At 44.5% G+C, this 21,489-nt stretch overlaps 1 protein-coding gene across 1 annotated transcript in view; it reads right to left on the bottom strand.

Moving 5' to 3' along the window:
• Nucleotides 1-1,220: 1,220 nt before the first annotated feature.
• The window catches only part of LOC126092463 (uncharacterized), a 59,383-nt gene continuing 39,114 nt past the window's right edge, over nt 1,221-21,489 (bottom strand). Inside the window, exon 2 of the mRNA XM_049908068.1 lies at nt 1,221-3,016. Coding sequence (XP_049764025.1) covers nt 1,285-2,919 — 1,635 coding nt within the window. The 5' untranslated portion in view covers nt 2,920-3,016 and the 3' untranslated portion in view covers nt 1,221-1,284. The remainder of the gene's footprint in view (nt 3,017-21,489) is intronic.

The raw sequence follows: 21,489 nt of genomic DNA on the forward strand, positions 1-21,489 counted from the left end.
CCGAGGCAGTGGTTTGTGTACTCTTATTGATGAAGCAGGTTTTTTTAGAGATGAGTATTGAGTCATTTCTCTGCGAGCATAGGAACTGAGCTCACACTCAAATATGCCAGTTGTGGATGGTCCGACAGCAGCCGTCTTGCGCAATTTGAGCATCACAAATTCTAGCTTATACATTTTCCTGCAGACAGCCCTGTCTGTACACCGTTCTCGAATGTGTGTTTACGAGAATATTGAAGCTTCACACGATGCACACATTTTAAGGTCGTTTTCATAATTAAAGCGTAGTTTTAGAACTATGTAGATAACGTGTAATTTGACATTCTGGGGGAGATCGGCGGTGGGGTTAGGAAAATGGGTGTTTGAGATGGAAGTCTAGAAGGTACACTTTCAAGGTAACTGACTTAGAGAAATATTTGGAGAAATTGATAAAAACGACGAAAAGAAGGATGCCTTTATTCTAGAACTATTCATTACATTTTATTTTATTTTAGCATTGTACATCTGTGCATTAATATTTCACTTTTTTCACACTGGTAAGTAGCCTTTGTAGATTATGTGCAGGAATATGTCACTAACACGAACGATCAGCCAGTGCTGAAATCTAAATAGGTGTAGTTATGCCATGTCAACTAACTGCCGGTATTTTAACTAAACTTTCACATTTCGAGGTTCCTTTAAGTAGCTAGTATCCTTAACCCACTATTATGGTTTAACAGACTTCGTTCACTGCTTGGTGCTATGTTTCTGTTCTGAGAAATAAACAGTCAAATTTCCATGCAAGATCGAAAGCCGTTTGCTTAGTATTTTAACCTAGAATGTTCGCCTTTACATTATAGCTGGATCAGCGATTCACTATGGTTCCACTTAACAATAGTTTTGTCTTTACCTACTCGTCTTACGTTCTAATGTTCAAGGTATTATTCTAGAGGCAATGCGTAACAGCTACGCAAGAAACTTAAAAATTACAAGCTAAAGACCTGAAGCTTTCTTCAGGTTTGGTAATAACCTAATTATAAATCTAAATATTCTACAGTTGGATTCTTTGTCTCGACTGAACACAGACGCTGTCCAATCCACGTCACAAAAGTTCTACATTCGCATTGACATTCAAGTTCTGCACCCGTCTTGCATATAAACGTGATGACCGTATATTGGTATGTTTTCCTGTTATCTAAAATGGTGATACATTTTTAAGCACTAGTGACAATGTCTGAAGATGATTTATTAACAGTGAGTGGAAATTACTTCACTCCTCCTGCAAATCAGTAGTCTGAACGCTTCAGATTACATCGTGGAATTTTGCCGTTTTTTTGCATGGTCCACGAGATCTTCGCCCGAGGTGTCCACCCCGGGATCTGACGCTCGTATTTTCCCATATTTCTGATCAATGGAATCACGGCCCCTCTCGTAACTACCGGTATTACGGTCCATTTCATTACTGCCATCGTACAGCCAATCCGCAGAAAATCCGTTGGGAACAAACGGACTGTTCTGTGTGTGAGAAGCCTGCCGTTTCATATGTTCTTCCAAAAATTCTGATGTGGTCTGTGAAAGGGAGGACCAGCTCTGACTTTTCAGTGAAGTACCGGACAGAGTAGGGATCCACTGCAGAAACTTTGTGGCACCTATATCCGCGATACTGCCGTCCCAGCTGTTCCTGTACGTCGGTTCTATTCCTGGGGCGCGCTTTCTATGCAACACTACACCAACGCTGTCTCTCACAGAGGAAGTCTCAATGCTGACTAAAGAGCCTTGGTACATGCTACCCTTTCGACCGAACACAACCAGGTCCATATCTGAAGCCGAGTACACATATCCGAGGCCCTCCCCGCCACTTAACAACAAGCGTTTGGTCGATTCAGGCGCAGCCCACATCCAAATATTTCCTGGTCTGCGTGTTCCTGGTGGTCTTATGTTTACCGGCGATGACCTCCCACTAATAGTTTCAGCTTGTTGGCACGTTAGCTCTTCGTTACCAGTCGAGGATTCCACACCATTGCCATCCACACTAATATTTAGATTTCTGCTCCAGATCAAACTGTCCGTTGTAATGAATGGATCTCTCGCTCGAAGATCTTCCCCGCAGCACACTATACTGCGGCAGACGTCATGCAACTTCAGATCCCCGTTAGTTGTGAATTTTTGTATTTCAGAAGAAGAGACCTCATTGGCAGACACTTCACCTTTTAATTCGCTGACTGATGCGTTAACATTCGATGGACCAACGTTTCCTGTCGTCTCTTCTATATACTCCGGCACGTCATATATGTTCTCCACTCCAGTTTCCTGACCTCTAAAGCATCTCCCAGTGTCGCAGTCCATTCTCTCTTTTGGGGTGCTAGTCCCTGATTGGAGGTGAACGTCACCGATCATTCCATTACTGGGCGATGCCGACTCGTTACACGGCCAATAATCGCAGTCTACAATAGTACATTGTCCATCAGTATTATTTCCGTCCGCTGCCGTGCTGCGAGCTGATCCATCACCAAACCGTTCTCTAAAGCAAAAAACTGCCCTCGGTACAATGTCAAATGGCTTCACACACTTTACGAGTGAGTCCCCTCCTACACAACACAAAACTGAACTATCTTCATTGCGAGTGGCGTCCACGGACGATAGAGACGCCGTCGTATCAAACGCCCTTTGGGCGACTTTGCGCTTTTTGTTCGGGCTACACTTTGGTGCCTGGAAGCGGATACGTCTGCCCCCAGTGATCTCTCGTGCCGCCAGTTTCTCCAACAACGAAACTTTGTATCGCTTCCATGGCTTCGGTGAAGTTTTGGACGTACACAAACTTGTCTTCTTCCTGGCCTTCAATAGTGGTTGACCCTCCGGATCACCCGCAGCCGAGTATGGATGTAGTAGTCTCGCCTCAGCATCGTCTCCAGTCGCGCAGTGTCTACGTGTGGATGGTTCCATCTGCAGCCACGAAATGCCTGTCAGGGTAACGTAAACGATCGCCGCGAAGCCAATCAATGTGTCCAGGATAAGTAGTGATTCTTCTGTCTTTGTGAATCTGTAAAAGAAAGAACCAATGTAAGCACATTTTTAATTCCAGCGGAATTAATGAGCAGGCAAGAACCATACCTTATCATTGACAGGACTGACTTGTCAGCTCATAAAGACATTTTAGACTACCCTACTGAACAGCACGGTAAACTGAGTAAACAGTCAACGATTATGAAACGATTACAGGGCTAATATTTCAACGAAAACATAAAAACCCGTTCTCTTGATAGCTGTTAAAGAGTCCATCATATGTAATGTAATGTATTTTCCCAGAAAGACCGATATCTGCTGATATTATCTGCTGATATCTTCCTCACACCCAAGCCTATTTTTACACATTTTGTTTAAGACTTAAGGTCGACACTTACTACCTAATGCTCAATTAACAGGTAATGCTTTCTGGTAACTTCCCAACAACGTGATGCACCATTTAATAGAATATCGCTAACGAGATTATCCAGTATATAGAAGTGAGTACTATTTTTTCTCGTTTATGCGTTCCTGTAACACTCATCCGATAACGACGAAACTTCTGTAAGTAGTTGTGCTCACGACTGCTGAGTTTTCTATGGTAGTAAGACCTAACTAGCAACCACAGGCGTGGCACTGGAGGTGGAGGTGCGACATAGCAGTTTAATGAACGCCTGGAGCGATTTAGATTGAATCTGATACCACCACCACCACCACCACCACCACCACCACCACCACCACCACCACCACCACCTACGGAAACTTTTTGGACTTTCTTTCCAGTAATTAGTTGTGTCAGTACTGTACGCGCAGTCATTCACTGTTGTTCGAAGCACCAACCGTAAAGTGTTTCTGGGTCGAAGACTATGCCACACGGCTTAATACCACAGCTACATTCAACATCGTCTTGTCACGCGGTACAGAACAGCGGGAAGTATCTTCGACGAGAGTCGAATGCCTAACCGGACGAAACCGCGGTCGAAAAACAAGTCATTTATAAAAAGGGATGCAATTGAGAATTAACTTCAGTTTATTTGCATCAATGTAATTACGAATAACTAAGTATATCTTGACACTAGAGGGGCAAATAACATTCAACTAATAGACCGCTTGTCAAGCAGCAGGATTAACTTCGATAAAAACCCTACGATTGAAGATAGCTACTGGAGTATCACTGGGTTCGTTACTGCTGTACAAGATGAACGAAAACTCTCAAACTGGGAGGTTTTAGTACGGACCAAACAAGAAAAATGGTTAATTAACATGGGCTCTAAAAGGCATACTTCAAGAACTGTTAGCACTTTCATCTATTGAATAAGAATTTTAGTTCTTAAGTTTGGTACACGTTTTGAATGCCATGCCTGCTGGGCCATTTCTTGTTTTGATCCATAATACAACCTTCAAGTGTGTCAGTTCCTGTTCATGTATAGTTATGCATAAAAACAATTCCTACTGGTAATGCCGAACACTGACGATGCCATCAGCTCTAGTCCAACTGTAACAATACCAGGTATTCTTTCTTGTTTCCACAGTTAACTCAACATGAACACACACTTTCCAGTGACAGTTAAGCCTCATATCGGATGCTCTCAATATTTACGTCCGTAATAGTTAGGGAAAGAAACGTTAATGTGTAAAACAAAGTCACATGCGTTATTTGTAAGTCATGCGCTAAAATCTGAGCCACATATTTACGAGTTCTTGGAAACCTTTCTGGTTTGAACTGGGTTGAGAGGTATTTATCTTCATTGCGAATACACCCCTCTGCAGATTACAATCTTCAACCCTTTTTGAAACTGGAGATAGGTGCTGTAGCACTGCGAGACTTATTCGTGATAGGAAACAAAGTAAGGAAGACGCCGACTGAAGCTTTAGTGAACTTGAGTTTCCTCGGCAATATGCATGTTGCCTTCATTCACGATTGTACGATATTTTGCGTAATGTGCCCGTCTGACAAGTGACGGGCAAAAAATATTGACATATCGACATACACCGCCGATATCAGTATACCCATTAAAAGATATCTAATAGAGTATCGAAAACTCCTCCCTTCTCGACTATTCGACACCGTAATTCTCATCGGCAAACTTTTGGCCATTACTACTACAATCAATTTTCGCAATCTGACAGGAAATATCTTACAATGGGCTTTAATTTCACATCCAGTACTACAAAAGAGCACCAGCTTTGAACATTAACGTACACGTACTGCATATTCATGAAAGTTTCTTACTTCCATATGTCATTTCTACCATTACAAATGGTACGCACGAGGTGCAAAACTAACATTTTGTGACAGCACTGCATGGTAATTTGGAAATTGCAACTCCCTGCTTCCAACTATGAGGCAAAAACGTGCACTCTCCTTGCCCCCTGAACGCCTGGATCAAGTAAAGACCGACGCGCTGCAAAAGTAACGCAAACACGGCATGTAAATCACATTACTCCACTGATTTTCAGTGGAAAATGGACTCTTGTTTGACATGTTTACGGGAAGTAAAATAATTCATGTGCAGAGCACGTATCAGAATTTTTCGCTTCCGATGGGCCAAAAATATCGATATTCCAAAATATGTTTTTCGTTCTCTGTTATATCGATGTCATGAATATCGATACCACGTTAAGTCCGTCATTAATAATTTCCCGTTCTTACGTTTGACAGTGTCAGTGAAAGCTCTGGCCAGAACACAACGTAATGAAGTGCCATCTGTACGAAAGTCTGCCGCCATAGGACAAATACTAATCCATAAGTTTTATGCACCTTTTAAACAATTTGTAAATTTACTAATACCACTTGATAGTTTTTGATTCGCATCGTATTTTCCAAATACTAGCATTAATAATGCGGTGGATGTTACTGCTTGTGGAACTGATGTATGAACAACATTTACCTTCTCCACGTAATGTGGCTCCTGGGCACACACTGTATGGGGTGCATTCAAGTTCTAAGGCCTCCGATTTTTTTTCTCCAGACTGGAAAGAGATAGAAACATGCGCATTGTTTTAAAGTGAGGCTGCGTTCATTGTCATTGTCAATACATCCCAGAGATTGCAGCACCGTACGGCAGATGGAATTTTACCGCCAGCGGCGAGAATGAGAATGTTTTAAATACTTAAAATGGCGACGTTTTCCTTACTTGAACAGCGTGCAATCATTCGTTTTCTGAATTTGCGTGGTGTGAAACCAATTGAAATTCATCGACAGTTGAAGGAGACATGTGGTGATGGAGTTATGGATGTGTCGAAAGTGCGTTCTTGGGTGCGACAGTTTAATGAAGGTAGAACATCGTGTGACAACAAACCGAAACAACCTCGGGCTTGCACAACATGACATGATCGAGAAATTGCAGAGAATTGTTTTGGGGGATCGCCGAATGACTGTTGAACAGATCGCCTACAAAGTTGGCATTTCTGTGGGTTCAGTGAACACAATCCTTCAGGACGACCTGAAAATGCGAAAAGTGTCATCCAGATGGGTGCCATAAATGCTGACGGACGACCACATGCCTGTGTGGCATGTTGCCAAGCAATGTTGACGCGCAACTACTTTCTTTTCGTCGGTTGTGACAATGGATGAGACGTGGATGCCATTTTTCAATCCAGAAACAAAGCGCCAGTCAGCTCAATGGAAGCACACAGATTCACCGCCACCAAAAAGTTTCGGTTAACCGCCAGTGCTGAAAGAATGATGTCCATTTTCTGGGACATCGAGGGCGTAATCCTTACCCATTGCGTTCCAAAGGGCACTACGGTAACAGGTGCATCCTACGAAAATGTTTTGAAGAACAAATTCCGTCCTGCACTGCAACAAAAACGTCCGGGAAGGGCTGCGCGCGTGTTTCACCAAGACAACGCACCCGCACATCGAGCTAACGTTACGCAACCGTTTCTTCGTGATAACTTTGAAGTGATTCCTCATGCTCCCTACTCACCTGACCTGGCTCCTAGTGACTTTTGGCTTTTTCCAACAATGAAAGAATCCGTAGCCGCACATTCATCAGCCATGCTGCTATTGCCTCAGCGATTTTCCAGTGGTCAAAACGGACTCCTAACGAAGCCTTCGCCGCTGCCATGGAATCATGGCGTCAGCGTTGTGAAAAATGTGTACGTCTGCAGGGCGATTACGTCGAGAAGTAACGCCAGTTTCATCGATTTCGGGTGAGTAGTTAATTAGAAAAAATCGTAGGCCTTAGAACTTGAATGCACCTCGTACTACGCATCCTTGACAGTTGTGACATGGGCTTTATCTCATCAAATAATATAATAATTATAATAGTTATGTCGAACAGTGTTGGCAGCCTTAAGTCTCACTTGTCAATCCGTAAGGAGTCCAATCTAAACGGAGTGGGTGAATGAAGTGTCGCTATGGAGAGGGGTGCTGCTGGGAAGCTTCTGTGGAGTTATAGGTGGCACTTTCTATGCACTAGAATGGCTTCGTTATTCCCTAACTAATGGTTATTAGACCAAAGCACTATCAGCTGTCATGGTTTATAAAACAAATATGTATCTTTCGTCATTTTAAAAATACTAATGCTCGTAGACAATCGTTTCTTTCTGAGGTCTAGTACTGATTAAAGTGGGTGGAGATTACTAGCTAATATCTGGTTATACTCACGAGGCGGTCCCGAGAAAGTTGGAAGCCAGTGCTCTAATGCCTGTCCTAAATAATTTTACAATTTTACCATGATTTTGTGTGCACTACGTTGCCGAGACTTACTCCAGTCTCCATTATGTGCGACAGGCGACAATCTTCACGGCGCACCGATACTATATAACTCAGAATCTGTTTACCGCGGGCTTGGCCGCTATCAGTTAGTAAGTTCAGTACTTGGAATTGACCAATGAGCTGTGTGTGCATGTCCTAAGTGTTTGTTTATATTTTTTGATCATAAAACTATTACAACCTCCCTATGGACGGATGGTTAAATATACGGAAAACCTTTGACTAATTAAAGACAGAAAATTTTTAGTTTTTCTCTACTACAGAAGATGAATTAACACTGTACATGGTTACAACGATAATGGATACCCATGTTATAACAGCATTAAAAAATAACATGTTACGAAGAAACGAGTCAGTACACGAAAGTCTCAGTTTAGAAATAAAAATAAGCCAACGTTATCTTGCACTGACCGCACATATTTGAGAACCAATTTCTCACGTGATCTACTTTGATCAAAACTTCGCTATCTTTAAGTGCAAGCAAAAAGATTTCAAATTTTTTTTTGTAAGTGGCTTTCGAGTTAACGGCGACTAGTTGCAAACCATTACGTGAGTCATTGTCCTATATGGAAACTGAAAAAAATTATAAACTATTCACTGTGAACTCTAATGTGAATACAACCAGGAAAAAATTTAAGGAACTAAGACTTTCCGGTCCTACAACATGTTACGGTTTCACAAGAAGAGTCTCTTCCGAACGAACTCTCACGGGAATTATGCTACCAAAGTTCACCGAAGCCGAATGAAGTAGCTGCATTTGGACGACCCCCATAAGAAGTTTGGAAAGTAATTTTCAAGACCTGTAATACTTAGAAAATACTTAAGTGTTTCCAACCTATACTTCACTAATTTAGTTTGGTTCGAGACTCCATTAAGACACCTATACGTTCGTCGTAGTTTCTCCTACCTTGTAGAATGTTAGTAACACGATAAAGAAGAAGTTTCCTGCTTTTAATCTGAGTAGTATTTGGCGAAGGTATTTAGAAATACTTCCAAGGCATGACTGCAAAAATATGTATTTCTTAATTTAAATGGATGCCAAAAAGATTTGAAAGTAGCAACCAACCGGCTGGCCTTCTGCTCGTGCTTGTCAGCTGCTACATTGTATTCCTGTTGCACCGTGAACTCCCAGCGGCCAATACATTTAGACCATTAGTCATGACCCACTAACGCTATACAGCTAGTTCCTGCGTTGCTGTGAGAGATGCCAGTGAGGCTATGAACACCAGACCAGTGATTAATTTCCGGTGTGGGATTGTTTTACTTGACGAGGCCACAGTGCCAGATAAAAGCTTTAATCGCACAATGTGGATTTTATTTTCTGAAGACGTCTGTCGTACCGATAAGAGCTCCCATCCATATCACTGACAGCAGTTTATGCCCGTTGGCGTTTCATTTGTCCGTAAACGTCCGTGCAAATCCGCTACTAGCAAGCTGTTCCACACAGTTCAGTCGGGATATACCGGGTGATCAAAAAGGAACTACGGCACCGCCGTCCGGACAGTGACGAATTTGTCACTAGAACTAGCACCGCCCTCCCTGTTGCCACCTGTGCCGATCCACCACGTCCCCTCGTCACTCTTCTACATCCGTATCTTCTACCTCACAGTTACGTTCGACTTGCCTTACCAGCGATTCAACTGGCGACGGCGAAGACGGTTTAACGGGTCCTGCAACTTGGACGACCCGATAATGTCGTGGAGAGGAAGCAACCGAACGTCAACTGGCGAGTAGTGTGGCGGACAATTCACCACGTAACACTGGGCACTGCCGTCACGGCGATGTGGTATATCACTGTAAACGGTAAGCAGGTGACAAGATCACGGCTACATGAGATCCATATGGTAGAATCACCCACGTGCACGAGCTGTGGCGGTCAAGACAACAATGAACATCTTAGCTTTGGCGAGTCTACGACAGTGTGGCATTTAGTGAAGCAAATGTCAGCATACTTTCTACGAGTGACGCCGAATCATATCGACCCCAAGACTGTCTTCTTCCCGGATGAGACGTATTACCCATGCACGAAAACTGATGCCATGACGTGGCTTCGTGGACATTTAGTGCATTATTTATTTCAAGACGGCACTAAGGACACTTCAGACTTTTGGAACTATTTGCAGAAACGACATTGCAAGAGTCTCCGTAGCCCAAAGTATCTACAGTATTTTTCCAATTATTTGTGGCGAGGGTTCCACGACCCTCCACGTAGCTGGAACATCACGGTAAGATAAGCTAAAATTGAAAGACGATGGTAAAACACTACACGGTACAACGTGGGATCTATCTCGGTCATTGCGAGAAGTCATACCTGGATGATAAAGCAGATAGTTTCGTTATGACCCCTCGCACTCTGTAGCAGTATTTGCTACATTTCCTATTTGTCCCCGGTGCGAAAAGTTCTTCGCAGTTTTTGTTTTCCATCCGGTGCAAGATGTACTGGTTAATGGTGGTATGGATTCCACCCTTAGGTTTCGTTTCATGGCTTCCTAAGCCTCACACTTTGCTCTTTGTTTATGCCCTTTGCTGCAACTATAAGCATGTTTTCAGTTATGTCCGCTGTAAGAGCGCCAATGACCAAGGTGGTCTAAGACCCTTTTTCAGACTATGAACTTAGCGAGCTTATAGTATTTTGAAAATATTGAAAAACTATGCATAAAATGTTTCAAAACACTCTGGAAGTTCTTCTGAGGACAAAACAGGGGCAGGTTACAGATGTGCTACCTTGAGTCAATGTTGCAATTAAAGACTTTTTTACGTCTTTATTGCCATGCAATGAACTCAGAGGATGTCAATGAAAAAATTGAATGCCTTCATCTAAGTGTTGCTAATCTGGAAAAGAAATGAGGGCTTGATTTGTATACTGAATGGAAGGTGTGATAGTTTTGAACACTTTCGGGAATTGTGTCTAAAATAAAAACCTTAACAAGTTGTTGATCCTTCGCTTCCTCGGAATATGAAAACAACGAAGCCAGCTCACAGCACACTTTCAAAACCCTAAAGGAATACCACTAAACTATTTACATTGAAGTTTGCTCTGTTTCACAATCTTGCATCACTGAACGGTTTGCTTCAACTGGACTCGGACATGGCGTTGCGGTTGAACAAGAGTGCTTGCTTTTACTAAACAGAATTAAATACGTACAGAATGTTGAATTTTCAGTTTCGTAATACTAGTACTAGTTTAGTACTGTATTACTGTATTAGTTACATTCAAATACCGGTACTTAAATATATTTAGGGTGTAAGACCCAATTAAAACCCGCTGTTTACGAACTTTTTGACTAAAAAGTATTAGGCATAGTGTATTAAATTTATAAACTGAACTAAAACAACTTCGAGATTTTTATTTAATGAACCCTGAGCCTTAGTCAAAGTAAGCTTAAATTAGCTATTTCACTTAGTAATCAAAGTGCTATTACTGTGCGACAGCATATTCATTTAATGATAGTTTAGGATTTATTTAATTAAAGTTTCAGTCCTTTCAGAGCTATATATTCACTGCTCTGCAACAGTCTATAAACATTAATGTAAATTAGCTTTTTAGGAAAATACCGTGAGTGTGCGTTTATTTTTTTTTTCAAAGTAAAAATGTCAGGCTTCTCGACCTTCCCAGTGTCGAGTTATTGAGAGTCCAGTTTTCAGAGTTGTAATGTTCATGTGACTAAAATGCTTAAAACTTTAAAACTATTTTTCAACTAAAATTTAGAACATTTCCTGGGGCAAGACCCCCAGTATGGACCCCCCCAATATTTTTTAAAGTCGGAGCCCTCTGCTGTGATGTGTGGTTTTAGGAAGCCAGGATGCCCTGCAAGTCCTAGCTTATGAAAACAGTTTTCTAGTGCGACATTGAGATCTGCAGCGCCTTTTCAGCTGCGGTACTTATATTTCTGGTTGGTCTTCATTAACCATCTGTCATGATCCACTAACACAAGCTTGCTTCCTTGTAACTTGCTGGATGTTGGTTTTCCCTTTTCATTACCATACGAACACCAGTTGGCACAATAGTCAACTACGTAGAACACCGTTCTCACCACGATTAACATTTGCAGCATGCCGAAGACATTGCCCAAGTGCCGTTGTTAGTTAAATAGAACACAACCTAAAGGCTTCGCTAGCATGTGCAGTCATGTTCAGGTAGGCATTTATCGCAGTTTCTATACTTTTGTTTAACCCTGTATAAATGCCAGACGTTTGCAGTTTAGAAGAGTCTCTACAGAATCCTAGGAAAACTTAGATGATTCTGAAGTCCTGCAGACACTAGAGATCTGTAATGAGGTTGGTTTTGTGTAAGACAGTGAATCATATGAAAATCGGCTAAGCATGCAGTAATGATTTGTTACCGCCCGTAAGCACTGTAACACTAAATACCGGGTGATGAAAAAATCAGTATAAATTTGAGAACTTAATAAACCACGGAATAATGTAGATAGAGGGGTAAAAATTGACACATTTGCGCTCACAAATAGGGCGACCGCTGTCATGAACGTGATAGAGGCCAAGCCGTCCCCGATCCGGGGGAAGGCTGAGAGTCTCATATTTGATCTAGAAAAGCATTCCGGAACTCACGTAAACTTAGTATCTGTGCAGAATGCGTGACGCTAAATGTGTGTGACATACTGGGTTCGTTGGACGATGTCTAGAGCTCGTAGGCAGTTGTTGGCTATCCCAGTCCGAACATTTCGTAAAAGCCGTCGAAAGTTGTGAGCAGCGGTTCGTCGTATATCGTCTGTGAAATCAATGCCGAGGCATTTAATTTCAAAGTATCTGAGGGGTTGACGCTGTCCTCAGACAGTCCGACCCCAATGTTCATGGCCACCGATTTTGCGACGTTGATACGACTACCAGTGGCCATGCTAAATGTCGCTATCCAATTCAGTGCACTGGTGGTGTCACCGTTGCGGAAGACAATTACCAGGTCGTCAGAGTACGCTTTACATCAGAAAGTGTGGCCTCTTAACGTCATACCTGTTAGTCGTTGGCGCAGGCCGCATAGGAGTGGTTCCATGGCCACCGCGTGAAGTAAAGTGGACAGAGGGCAGCCTTGGCGTATCGATCGAGAAATGGTGAGGAGCTTCGTAGGTCGTCCGTTGACTATCACCTTGGATGCCGCGCCACGGAGTAGTCGCATGACAGTGACAAATGGCTATGAGCACCGCGTATTTTGGAGGACCGCTTCCTTGTAGTCGTGGTCCACGCGATCGAAAGCTTGACCGAAATTATTGCCGCCAACGCACTCTTCAGACGACATGCCCTCGCCAGTGGGATCAAGTCACGACATTCACTGAGTGCTGTTTGAAGTTGGAGTGCCTCCTAGTGACGTTTGATCGGGTGAGGTGTTTAAGGTCCGGTGTATCTGCGCCACCAGCAGTTTCAGTTCAATAGCGCCAACGGGCGGTAGTCCTGCAGCCGTGAGCCACCGGACGGTTTGTGAATAGGAATAATCATCCCTTCCACAAGGGCTACAGGGAGCGGCACTTCCTGGGATTCGCGACCGATGTCCGTCCACCGGGTGGCTAATAAATATTGAAAAATCCGGAAAAATTCCAAGGGGAGGCCATCAAGACCAGGAGACTTGACAGCTCCTTTTCTAATGGCGTCTATCACTTCTTGCGGATTTTTATTTTAAATCGAGGTCGCTTCCATTGCCTGGTTGACTGCCGTAAATCGTCTGAGAGACGTCTTCCAGTGCTGTCGGATCAGAAGTCTCAGCTGAATAGAGCTGGGAATTATGATCGTAGAACGCTGTGTTTATGTCTTTGCGTGGTGAAGCGACGACCGTCCTCCGTGTCGATGAAGCGTACCTGCGCTCTTTGGCGTCGTTTACGTTCACGAAGTTCGTGGAACAGACCGGCATTCGCTCGGTATCCGATCCTGCATTCTTAAGGAGATGAAGACCCCATCTAGGTGGTGTCATATTAGCGATTATCTGGACCTTAGCACGGTGGACTGCCGTTTGTCATTCCGGAGACGGCGCCATAGCATCGCAGTCCCGCAGTACCATGAGTAAAAACAGAGTGTGTGTGTGTGTACGCCAAGCAGCGTGGTCGCGACCGTAGGTTATCAACGTTCGCCTCAGCGCCGGTTTGGCGCAGTCCAACCACCAGCGGATCATTGTGGGATATGCATGGAGGCGATTTTCACACGAATGCCACGTATCCTCAACGGCTTGGTGGCAATCCGGGTACGACAGGTGAGTGATTAATTTCCACGGGCTGCGGCTTCTACACACTTGTTGCCGCCGCAGGGTGACTGTACAAATGTAAGCTGAGTGGTCCGAGAAAGCTGCAGGCCACAGTTCCGCATCCTGTGTCCCAGCGGCAAGAGAGCGTGAGACAAATCCGGTCGATGCAACTGGAAGAGAGACTAAGTGTGTTAATCCCGGTCGGTGGCCGTGAAGATGTTCCCAGGTGTCCATCTGCAGGTCTGATCAGCGTCTCGAGTTCTGGGCCCGAATTATGTCGTGGGAGTTGGTCTCTCGGAGCCACTACGCAATTTTAGTCACCTCCAAATACCAGATGGTCGTGGCGGCCTTGGAAGAGCGGGGCGACGTCTTCCGCAAAGAACAGTGAACGTTCGCCACGTTTATCCGTCCCGGAAGAGGAGTAGATATTGATAAGGTGGACACCTAATACTGTGCCATTCCTTTTGCCCCAGGCAGAAAGAGGGTATCATCCGCCACTTTCCCTTCCCGAAGTAGTACAGCGACTCCATGGCTTAGAGGGGAAGCTAGAGATGCATTCGTCATAACCGTACACCAATAATTCAAGAACAGTCTTAATCGCATTTATTATGTTAAAATACCGCCAACCATTTTCAACCCGACGTGTGGGCCATCTTCTAACCCGACGTGTGGGCCATCTTCTAACCCGACGTGTGGGCCATCTTCTAACCCGACGTGTGGGCCATCTTCTAACCCGACGTGTGGGCCATCTTCTAACCCGACGTGTGGGCCATCTTCTAACCCGACGTGTGGGCCATCTTCTAACCCGACGTGTGGGCCATCTTCTAACCCGACGTGTGGGCCATCTTCTAACCCGACGTGTGGGCCATCTTCTAACCCGACGTGTGGGCCATCTTCTAACCCGACGTGTGGGCCATCTTCTAACCCGACGTGTGGGCCATCTTCTAACCCGACGTGTGGGCCATCTTCTAACCCGACGTGTGGGCCATCTTCTAACCCGACGTGTGGGCCATCTTCTAACCCGACGTGTGGGCCATCTTCTAACCCGACGTGTGGGCCATCTTCTAACCCGACGTGTGGGCCATCTTCTAACCCGACGTGTGGGCCATCTTCTAACCCGACGTGTGGGCCATCTTCTAACCCGACGTGTGGGCCATCTTCTAACCCGACGTGTGGGCCATCTTCTAACCCGACGTGTGGGCCATCTTCTAACCCGACGTGTGGGCCATCTTCTGGGCGTTTACACCATTGGTCGACCGCTGGTGGTGTCACTCCTGTCTACATGTGACACCACCAGCAGTCCACCAATGGTGTAAACGCCCAGAAGATGACCCATACGTCGGGTTGAAACCGGTTGGCGGTATTTTAACAATAATGAATGCGATTAGGACTGTCCTTGAATTATTGATTAAGCATACAAATCGCTGCTTCTCTCCACAACCATGTTTTCCAAAAATAACCGTACATGCCTGGGAAGTCTTCGACGTACACGTCCCGGGGAAGGGATATATCGAGGGAAGCAGAATTCAACATATCCTGAAGCAAGGATAACTTAGCGTGCGTCCGTATAGTGTTTGTGTTTTTGGTCGCAACGCGATATGTTTGAGGTCTATCCATAGCACCTGTGTTTGCCATCAGCACAGAGGAGACAGCCTTACAAGGGTATCTGATGGTGGAAGAGGATCAACACTGGTGGGGTGAATTCCCCGCGTGTCGTCCGACACGATGAGCAAGGAGTTTTCCTCACTGTCATCCACCCAATCGCCAAGAAATACTATCGGCTGTTGTTGGTTGCTGAGGCACTCGGCGCAGACTCCTTCGGCGCTACTGGCTGGGAATCGGCAGCGGCTGTCTGCTTGTGATCCTGCTGTTTTGTGGGGTCGGAGGGACGGAAGCCCTCACCTTGATCTGTTGGGTGGGATGTTACTGCGGTCTCTGTACCACCGGTACCGTCGTCAGAGGGTCCACAGCCAATGTCAGACGATCGCTGCAAGCACTCGCCCGATAGATCACGTCGCCGTCTCTTGTTTCCGCGGGGAACGCTGTTTAAGGACGCGTGTTTCAGTATCCGAATGTGGATTCCTTCAGCTGCTCCGGTGTCTGGAAGAAAAGCCGCTGTCGGCACAACCCGTGGGTCAACGTCCATCCTGGCATCCGTGCTTTCTTGCAAGGTCGATCGATGATTATCCTCATGAGGTGGCGCCGTTGTAGAGGCCGGATCCGGTAGTACAGAATCCATCATGGCCTCGCTATCGGGGGCCGCTAACGGACTAATGTGGTCAGCATCGGAAAGAGTTGCCGCCCGTGCAACCTCGGCATAATTGAGAGGAAGGGTCGTCACCGTTGGGATTTGACTAAGGCGTCGTCGGAGACAATCCGACCTTACGTGCCCTTCTTGACTACAACCGGAGCAAGTGCGTGGCTGACCGTCATACGTAATGATCGCCCTACAGTGGCCGATGACAGGATGATACAGGTTTGGTCAGTTCAGTTTTCATCTTTGGTACACCGTTGAGAACCGGTTACGTTGTAAAGGTGGTCCATTTTTCGGCCATGTGGCTGACCACTGCCATAAGGCTGCAAAGACGCGTATCGTACGGAGGCCAAGCCCCACGTGATCGATAGACCGCCCCCAATACGGCCATCAGAATGTTTCAATTTAAGATGGTTCGCATGTGCGCGCACGATTCTGTTGCACACCTTGCCACTTACTTTACATAGACAACACTGCTCGTAAAGGATACCAATTATATCCTGCGGTTCAATTTTAACGTCACGTAGAAAACGTTCCACTTCATAGGCTCGCGGTCGCGCATAATCCGGTTGAAAACTGATCTTAATGATGGTTTGTATGAATGTGCCATGTTGCGTCGGTAGTGATGGACTGTAGACTAGCGGCGAGAAAGTAGTAAACGACTATGGGCACTCCCGACCGCGCGGACGGGACGTAAAGACGTCCTCGCCGCAGCGCTCTGGAAAGCAGACTGATCACTCAGTTACTGGGGCGGATGTCGTTTGGCGATCACGTAGACACATTTCATCCCTTCAAAAGCCGCCCAAAATCAACTGAATGATGTCATTGTTAAGATGCGAAGGAACAACCGCAGCTAAGACGAGGAAGACGTCATACAGACTGCCAGGGACAGTTGAGCATTAAGAAGCACTGGGTTCCAAAGTGCTACCAAGCAGTCCAGATAGCACAATCTGGACACAGTGAGCTGGAACGAAGGGGTACAATGATCGAACAGCTCTTCATAAGCCACTCATGTATGTAGTCAATGCTTTAGGTGGAGTGAAGACCAACGCCACTGGACAGTGGGTGACTAAATGCTTGATTTGGAGTGATGGGTCACGCTATACGCTGTGGCAATACTATAGAAGAGTCTGGCGAATGTGTGAAAAATATCTGCCGTTTTGTGCTTGCAGTGAAGTACGGACAAAGCGATGTTATAGTGTGGCGTGATATTATTCGTGGTTAGGGTATAGTCCACTTTGTATGTGTGGATGTACAAATGCGTCTGACCCTCCAGTGGGAATCGGAGAATATGGAGGAAATGGACACGGACTGCAGATAGGTGGCGCTGGATGGGGATGTGGATCGGCTGTGAGATGTGCCGAGACAGTCCGAGCAGCTGAGTTATCGCTGTGTCCCGGATGGCACACTGGTTAACGCACCTGCCTAGTAAGCAGGAGATACCAGGTTCTAATCCTGGTCCGCTACACATTTTCACTTATCGCCGCTGACTGTACGTAGTATCTCGAGGAAGCTGACAGTGATCCCCTACCTCCCATCTCTTCCCCTCTCCACCTTCAAGCTACATATATTGTCCACCTATTGTACTTAGGAAAACCAATGCGGAAGAATATTAAGAATTTTACAGCATTGTGTAAGCTTACAGTAGAGCAGTTCTGAGGCGATTATTGTTTGTACCAACATGACAATGCAGCCTGTCGAAGGAGCATATAAGAATTGTTTGTGGATAATAAGACTCTTCAAGGACTGGCCTGTCCAGGATCCCGACAGAACCCACTGTAACACTTTAGGAGTTAGAGCGTTGACTACGCTCCAGGCTCCAGTGTCCAATATCACTACATTTTCTGGTTCCTGCTCTTAAGAATGGGCAGTAGTTCCTCCAGACACACACAATTTATTAAAAGTGTCTTCAGCAGAGTTTAAGCTCTCAAAGGCGAAGGCTAGAGACATCCCATGTTAATGCCCACTAACAGCTTTCCGACTATTTTTAATTAGAAGAATTATTAAATTCTTTGTAGAGCAAGCAGAGGCTCCAGTTATGAGAAAGGATTGCGGAAGGTAAGAAAACATGAATATTAAAAACTTGGCCTGTTACGACGCTAATAACTACACTGAGCAGAATGTTTTAACCAAGTGCACATTTCTGTCAACAGTGAACAGTTCCTGTACGAATGTTTTCCCTTCAGCGGCGTGTGCACTATAGTGAACCACTATGAACATTCAGACTGGGACAGTTAACGCTCTAAAGAATAATTAAATGTTTTATGCACCGACCCAATGCTCTGTTGGGAAAATCTACTGAAGGCGAAGCTCTTAGATCGATCGTTACACCTACTTTACATTCAGGAAAATTTGTTAGTCTTGCTTTGGGAAAGCATATGATACTGTTCCAAAGGAATTTACTTCCGAAAATATTCGGCAAATATAACGAACACCGCAGAAAAAATACAAGGAGTATATAAAAATAAACCACTCACAATAAAATCTCCAGTACCCTTTGCAAAAATTTACAACAATCATGGGCCCTGTAACATTTTGCTCGTATGTTTCATCTGTAGTTTCTAATCTCTTACGGTTACGTAATTTACTGTTTGCTGACGGTGAAGTAGTCAAAACAAGACATGGATGATGCGAATTACGGATGGAATCATTTAGCAATAGAATAGAAAATCGTGGTCTTGAGATCTAAGATGAAAAACAATACGTTGCCAACTACCTAGATGAGACGTATATAGACTGAACAAATGATGGAGTTCAGTAATTTTTTACTGCCTGGGATTTGTTTTAGGGAAAGACAGAAAATCATTCGTTGAAATTAATGAAAATTCGTAGCGGCGAGAAAGTGACTGGTGCCCAACTCAAACATATGGCACGAATGTGAGGATTAGAACTAACATATTTGATACGAGTGTAGTCTTATGAAGCAGCCGACTGGACAAACTAAACAGAAACATCAATACGCTGATAAAATAGATTTTTGAAGATCTGCAAGAGTGTTAAGAAATCGAAGTAAGGAACGGTGAAGTATTAAAACGAATGGAAATTAAAGACTGAAGCTGCAGAGATATAGTTATGTAAGAACAACGAAGGAAGCAAGAATGCCGACACTAATTTTGGGATGGGAAACTGCAGGATGAAGAGGACCCATGATCAGTTCCAGAATGTTCACTTTATACCAAGAATGTGCCTACTAAGGTGACAGACAATACATGAGGGATCGTCTTCAAGAGACCGAACTGAAACTCATGTGCTAATATTTTAAAATAACTTGAGCTATTAAGTGACAAAACTCGATCCAAGAAATTTTAACAATAAAATATGGTCTGAGATTCTCTTATAGCTTACATATCGCAGGCAGCGCGTGAGCAGTCCATCGAAATTACATCTGCTCGAGTGCGCTAGCAACAAATTCCTTATTCATGGACCTCTTACAACGTTGAACTTAGCCATGTTCTTCACGCTGCTCGAGTAGGTATGCAAGACCTTTGAATATGGGAATGGTCACGCTGAAATTTTAAGGCAGCTTCAGAAGCAGAATTCAGTAACGACACATAAGACGTTACATGCTTTCGAAAGGGACCGAGCGCAGAGCGTCAGCGGGGTATCGGATGGTTTCCTGTTCAGTAAAGGTAGAAGCCCGGGTGGCTTAACTATTGGGCTCTGAGCAACTTCGCCTAAAGCTAACTTGGCGTCACAGTCTGAACAACGCTGTTCAACAGATGTAAGAGGAAGCAGTTAGCGCAATTGCCTCATGTTATCCATCCCTCTTACTACTTCCGCATGTGTGCGTTTATGTTAACTTCTATTTTTGACATTAATAGTTAACGGTGCAAAATGAAGTTTTGCTAGCTCCACAAGAAACGAAGAGTAAATGTCAAATCATCGAAATGTGTGACTATTTTTCTGTAAGTCAATGATAGAATCCTCGAGAAAATGCAAACAAATTTATCACTCCATGATTAAGAATTTAGCTGTGTTAACTTGTATGTCAGAAGCTCGGCTATCGATGCGCATCTAATTAGGTTTCTCTTGCTGTACATCGGTGTTGTGATTCGGGAGGTGTAAATTTCGCGTTATTTACAGCGGCTGTCTCCACGAACGTGTACCGGCGAGGAGGGGAATGGTGAAGTTCAGTTAATGGGACGAATACACAGACGTCACGATTTAGGGTGGAGTGGGGTTTGCGTGTGTTATGGCGAGACATTTCCATGTAGCTCGAGATACACTAATGATGTGTTAGAATTAGTTTTACGGACGGCATGCAGCCGCATGTGCGCACATTTCCTGTACAGTAACTATTCTCGGAGTGAAAGTGAGTTATGGAGTTAAATCAACCAGTTTGTTGGTAGACTGAAGCAGCTTAAAAATGAAATTGAGTTAATACTTTTACTGGTTGCAGCTACAGACTGCCGAACGCTCTTATTTGTCGCAACTTACTTCAGAATCATATTAGTAACTCAAGTTCAAATAATCCCTAGCTGTCATGATTCCATGCAGTTTGTATTCTACAGCGGTGTTTATGAAGTATACGATAAATGGAACCCCTTCGCAACGTTGCTCGACGTACCTACACTAACAAATCGATCGATCCCACATTCACTGGCTCGCAAGCAAGCAGTAGTATTCTTTAAGAAGGTTTATCAATATAGAACCATGTGACGAAATAGTTTTAGCCTGAATGGACGTTCACAACCTCACTGGGTATTGCTTACCTCAGCAGTAAGTACCTCAGGAGTAAGTAGTTAGATAAGCATCATTCTCTGATCTCTACTCTAGTTTTTCACTGAGTATCGCCAAAGGCCAAGCATACCACAAGGCCCTTTTCGTAAGTTTAGTTTAGCAATCCACAGCAGGCAGCCAACCTCACAGGGTCTTTCCACGTATTATGTTGATTTCGAAACAGACTCGTGACGTGGCGACTGGAAGGTTTGGGTCGAGGAAGGACAATTCACTCCGGTTCTAGGTGCGTGTTAATATTGGAACGGCAATCTTTGGTGATAATAGCACACAGGGAGCAGTTTCGTCCAGGCACGTCGTGATTAGTGGAGTGTCAACCGTCCTGTTTACAACTGGTGCAGTCACCGTGAAATCTCAAATATATGCGCGATACATTCCTAACTGATTACGCGGCTGAGGGAATTCTTTTAGTCATAGCTGGCCACCCTGCTATTGTTCATTACTCGTTGTCCGCTTGAGCAGCCCTTGTAGTATTGCTGCCCCTCTGTAGCGTTGTGGGAAGTCCCACATTCTACATCTACGTATATGTTCCTCAAGCTATTGTGCAGAGCATAGCATTGGATTGGATTAGACTAACTTTCATTCCCTGGATCCCGTAAGATGGGAGTGGAC

The sequence above is a fragment of the Schistocerca cancellata genome, chromosome 7 (assembly GCF_023864275.1).
Source record: "Schistocerca cancellata isolate TAMUIC-IGC-003103 chromosome 7, iqSchCanc2.1, whole genome shotgun sequence".
NCBI lineage: Eukaryota > Metazoa > Arthropoda > Insecta > Orthoptera > Acrididae > Schistocerca > Schistocerca cancellata.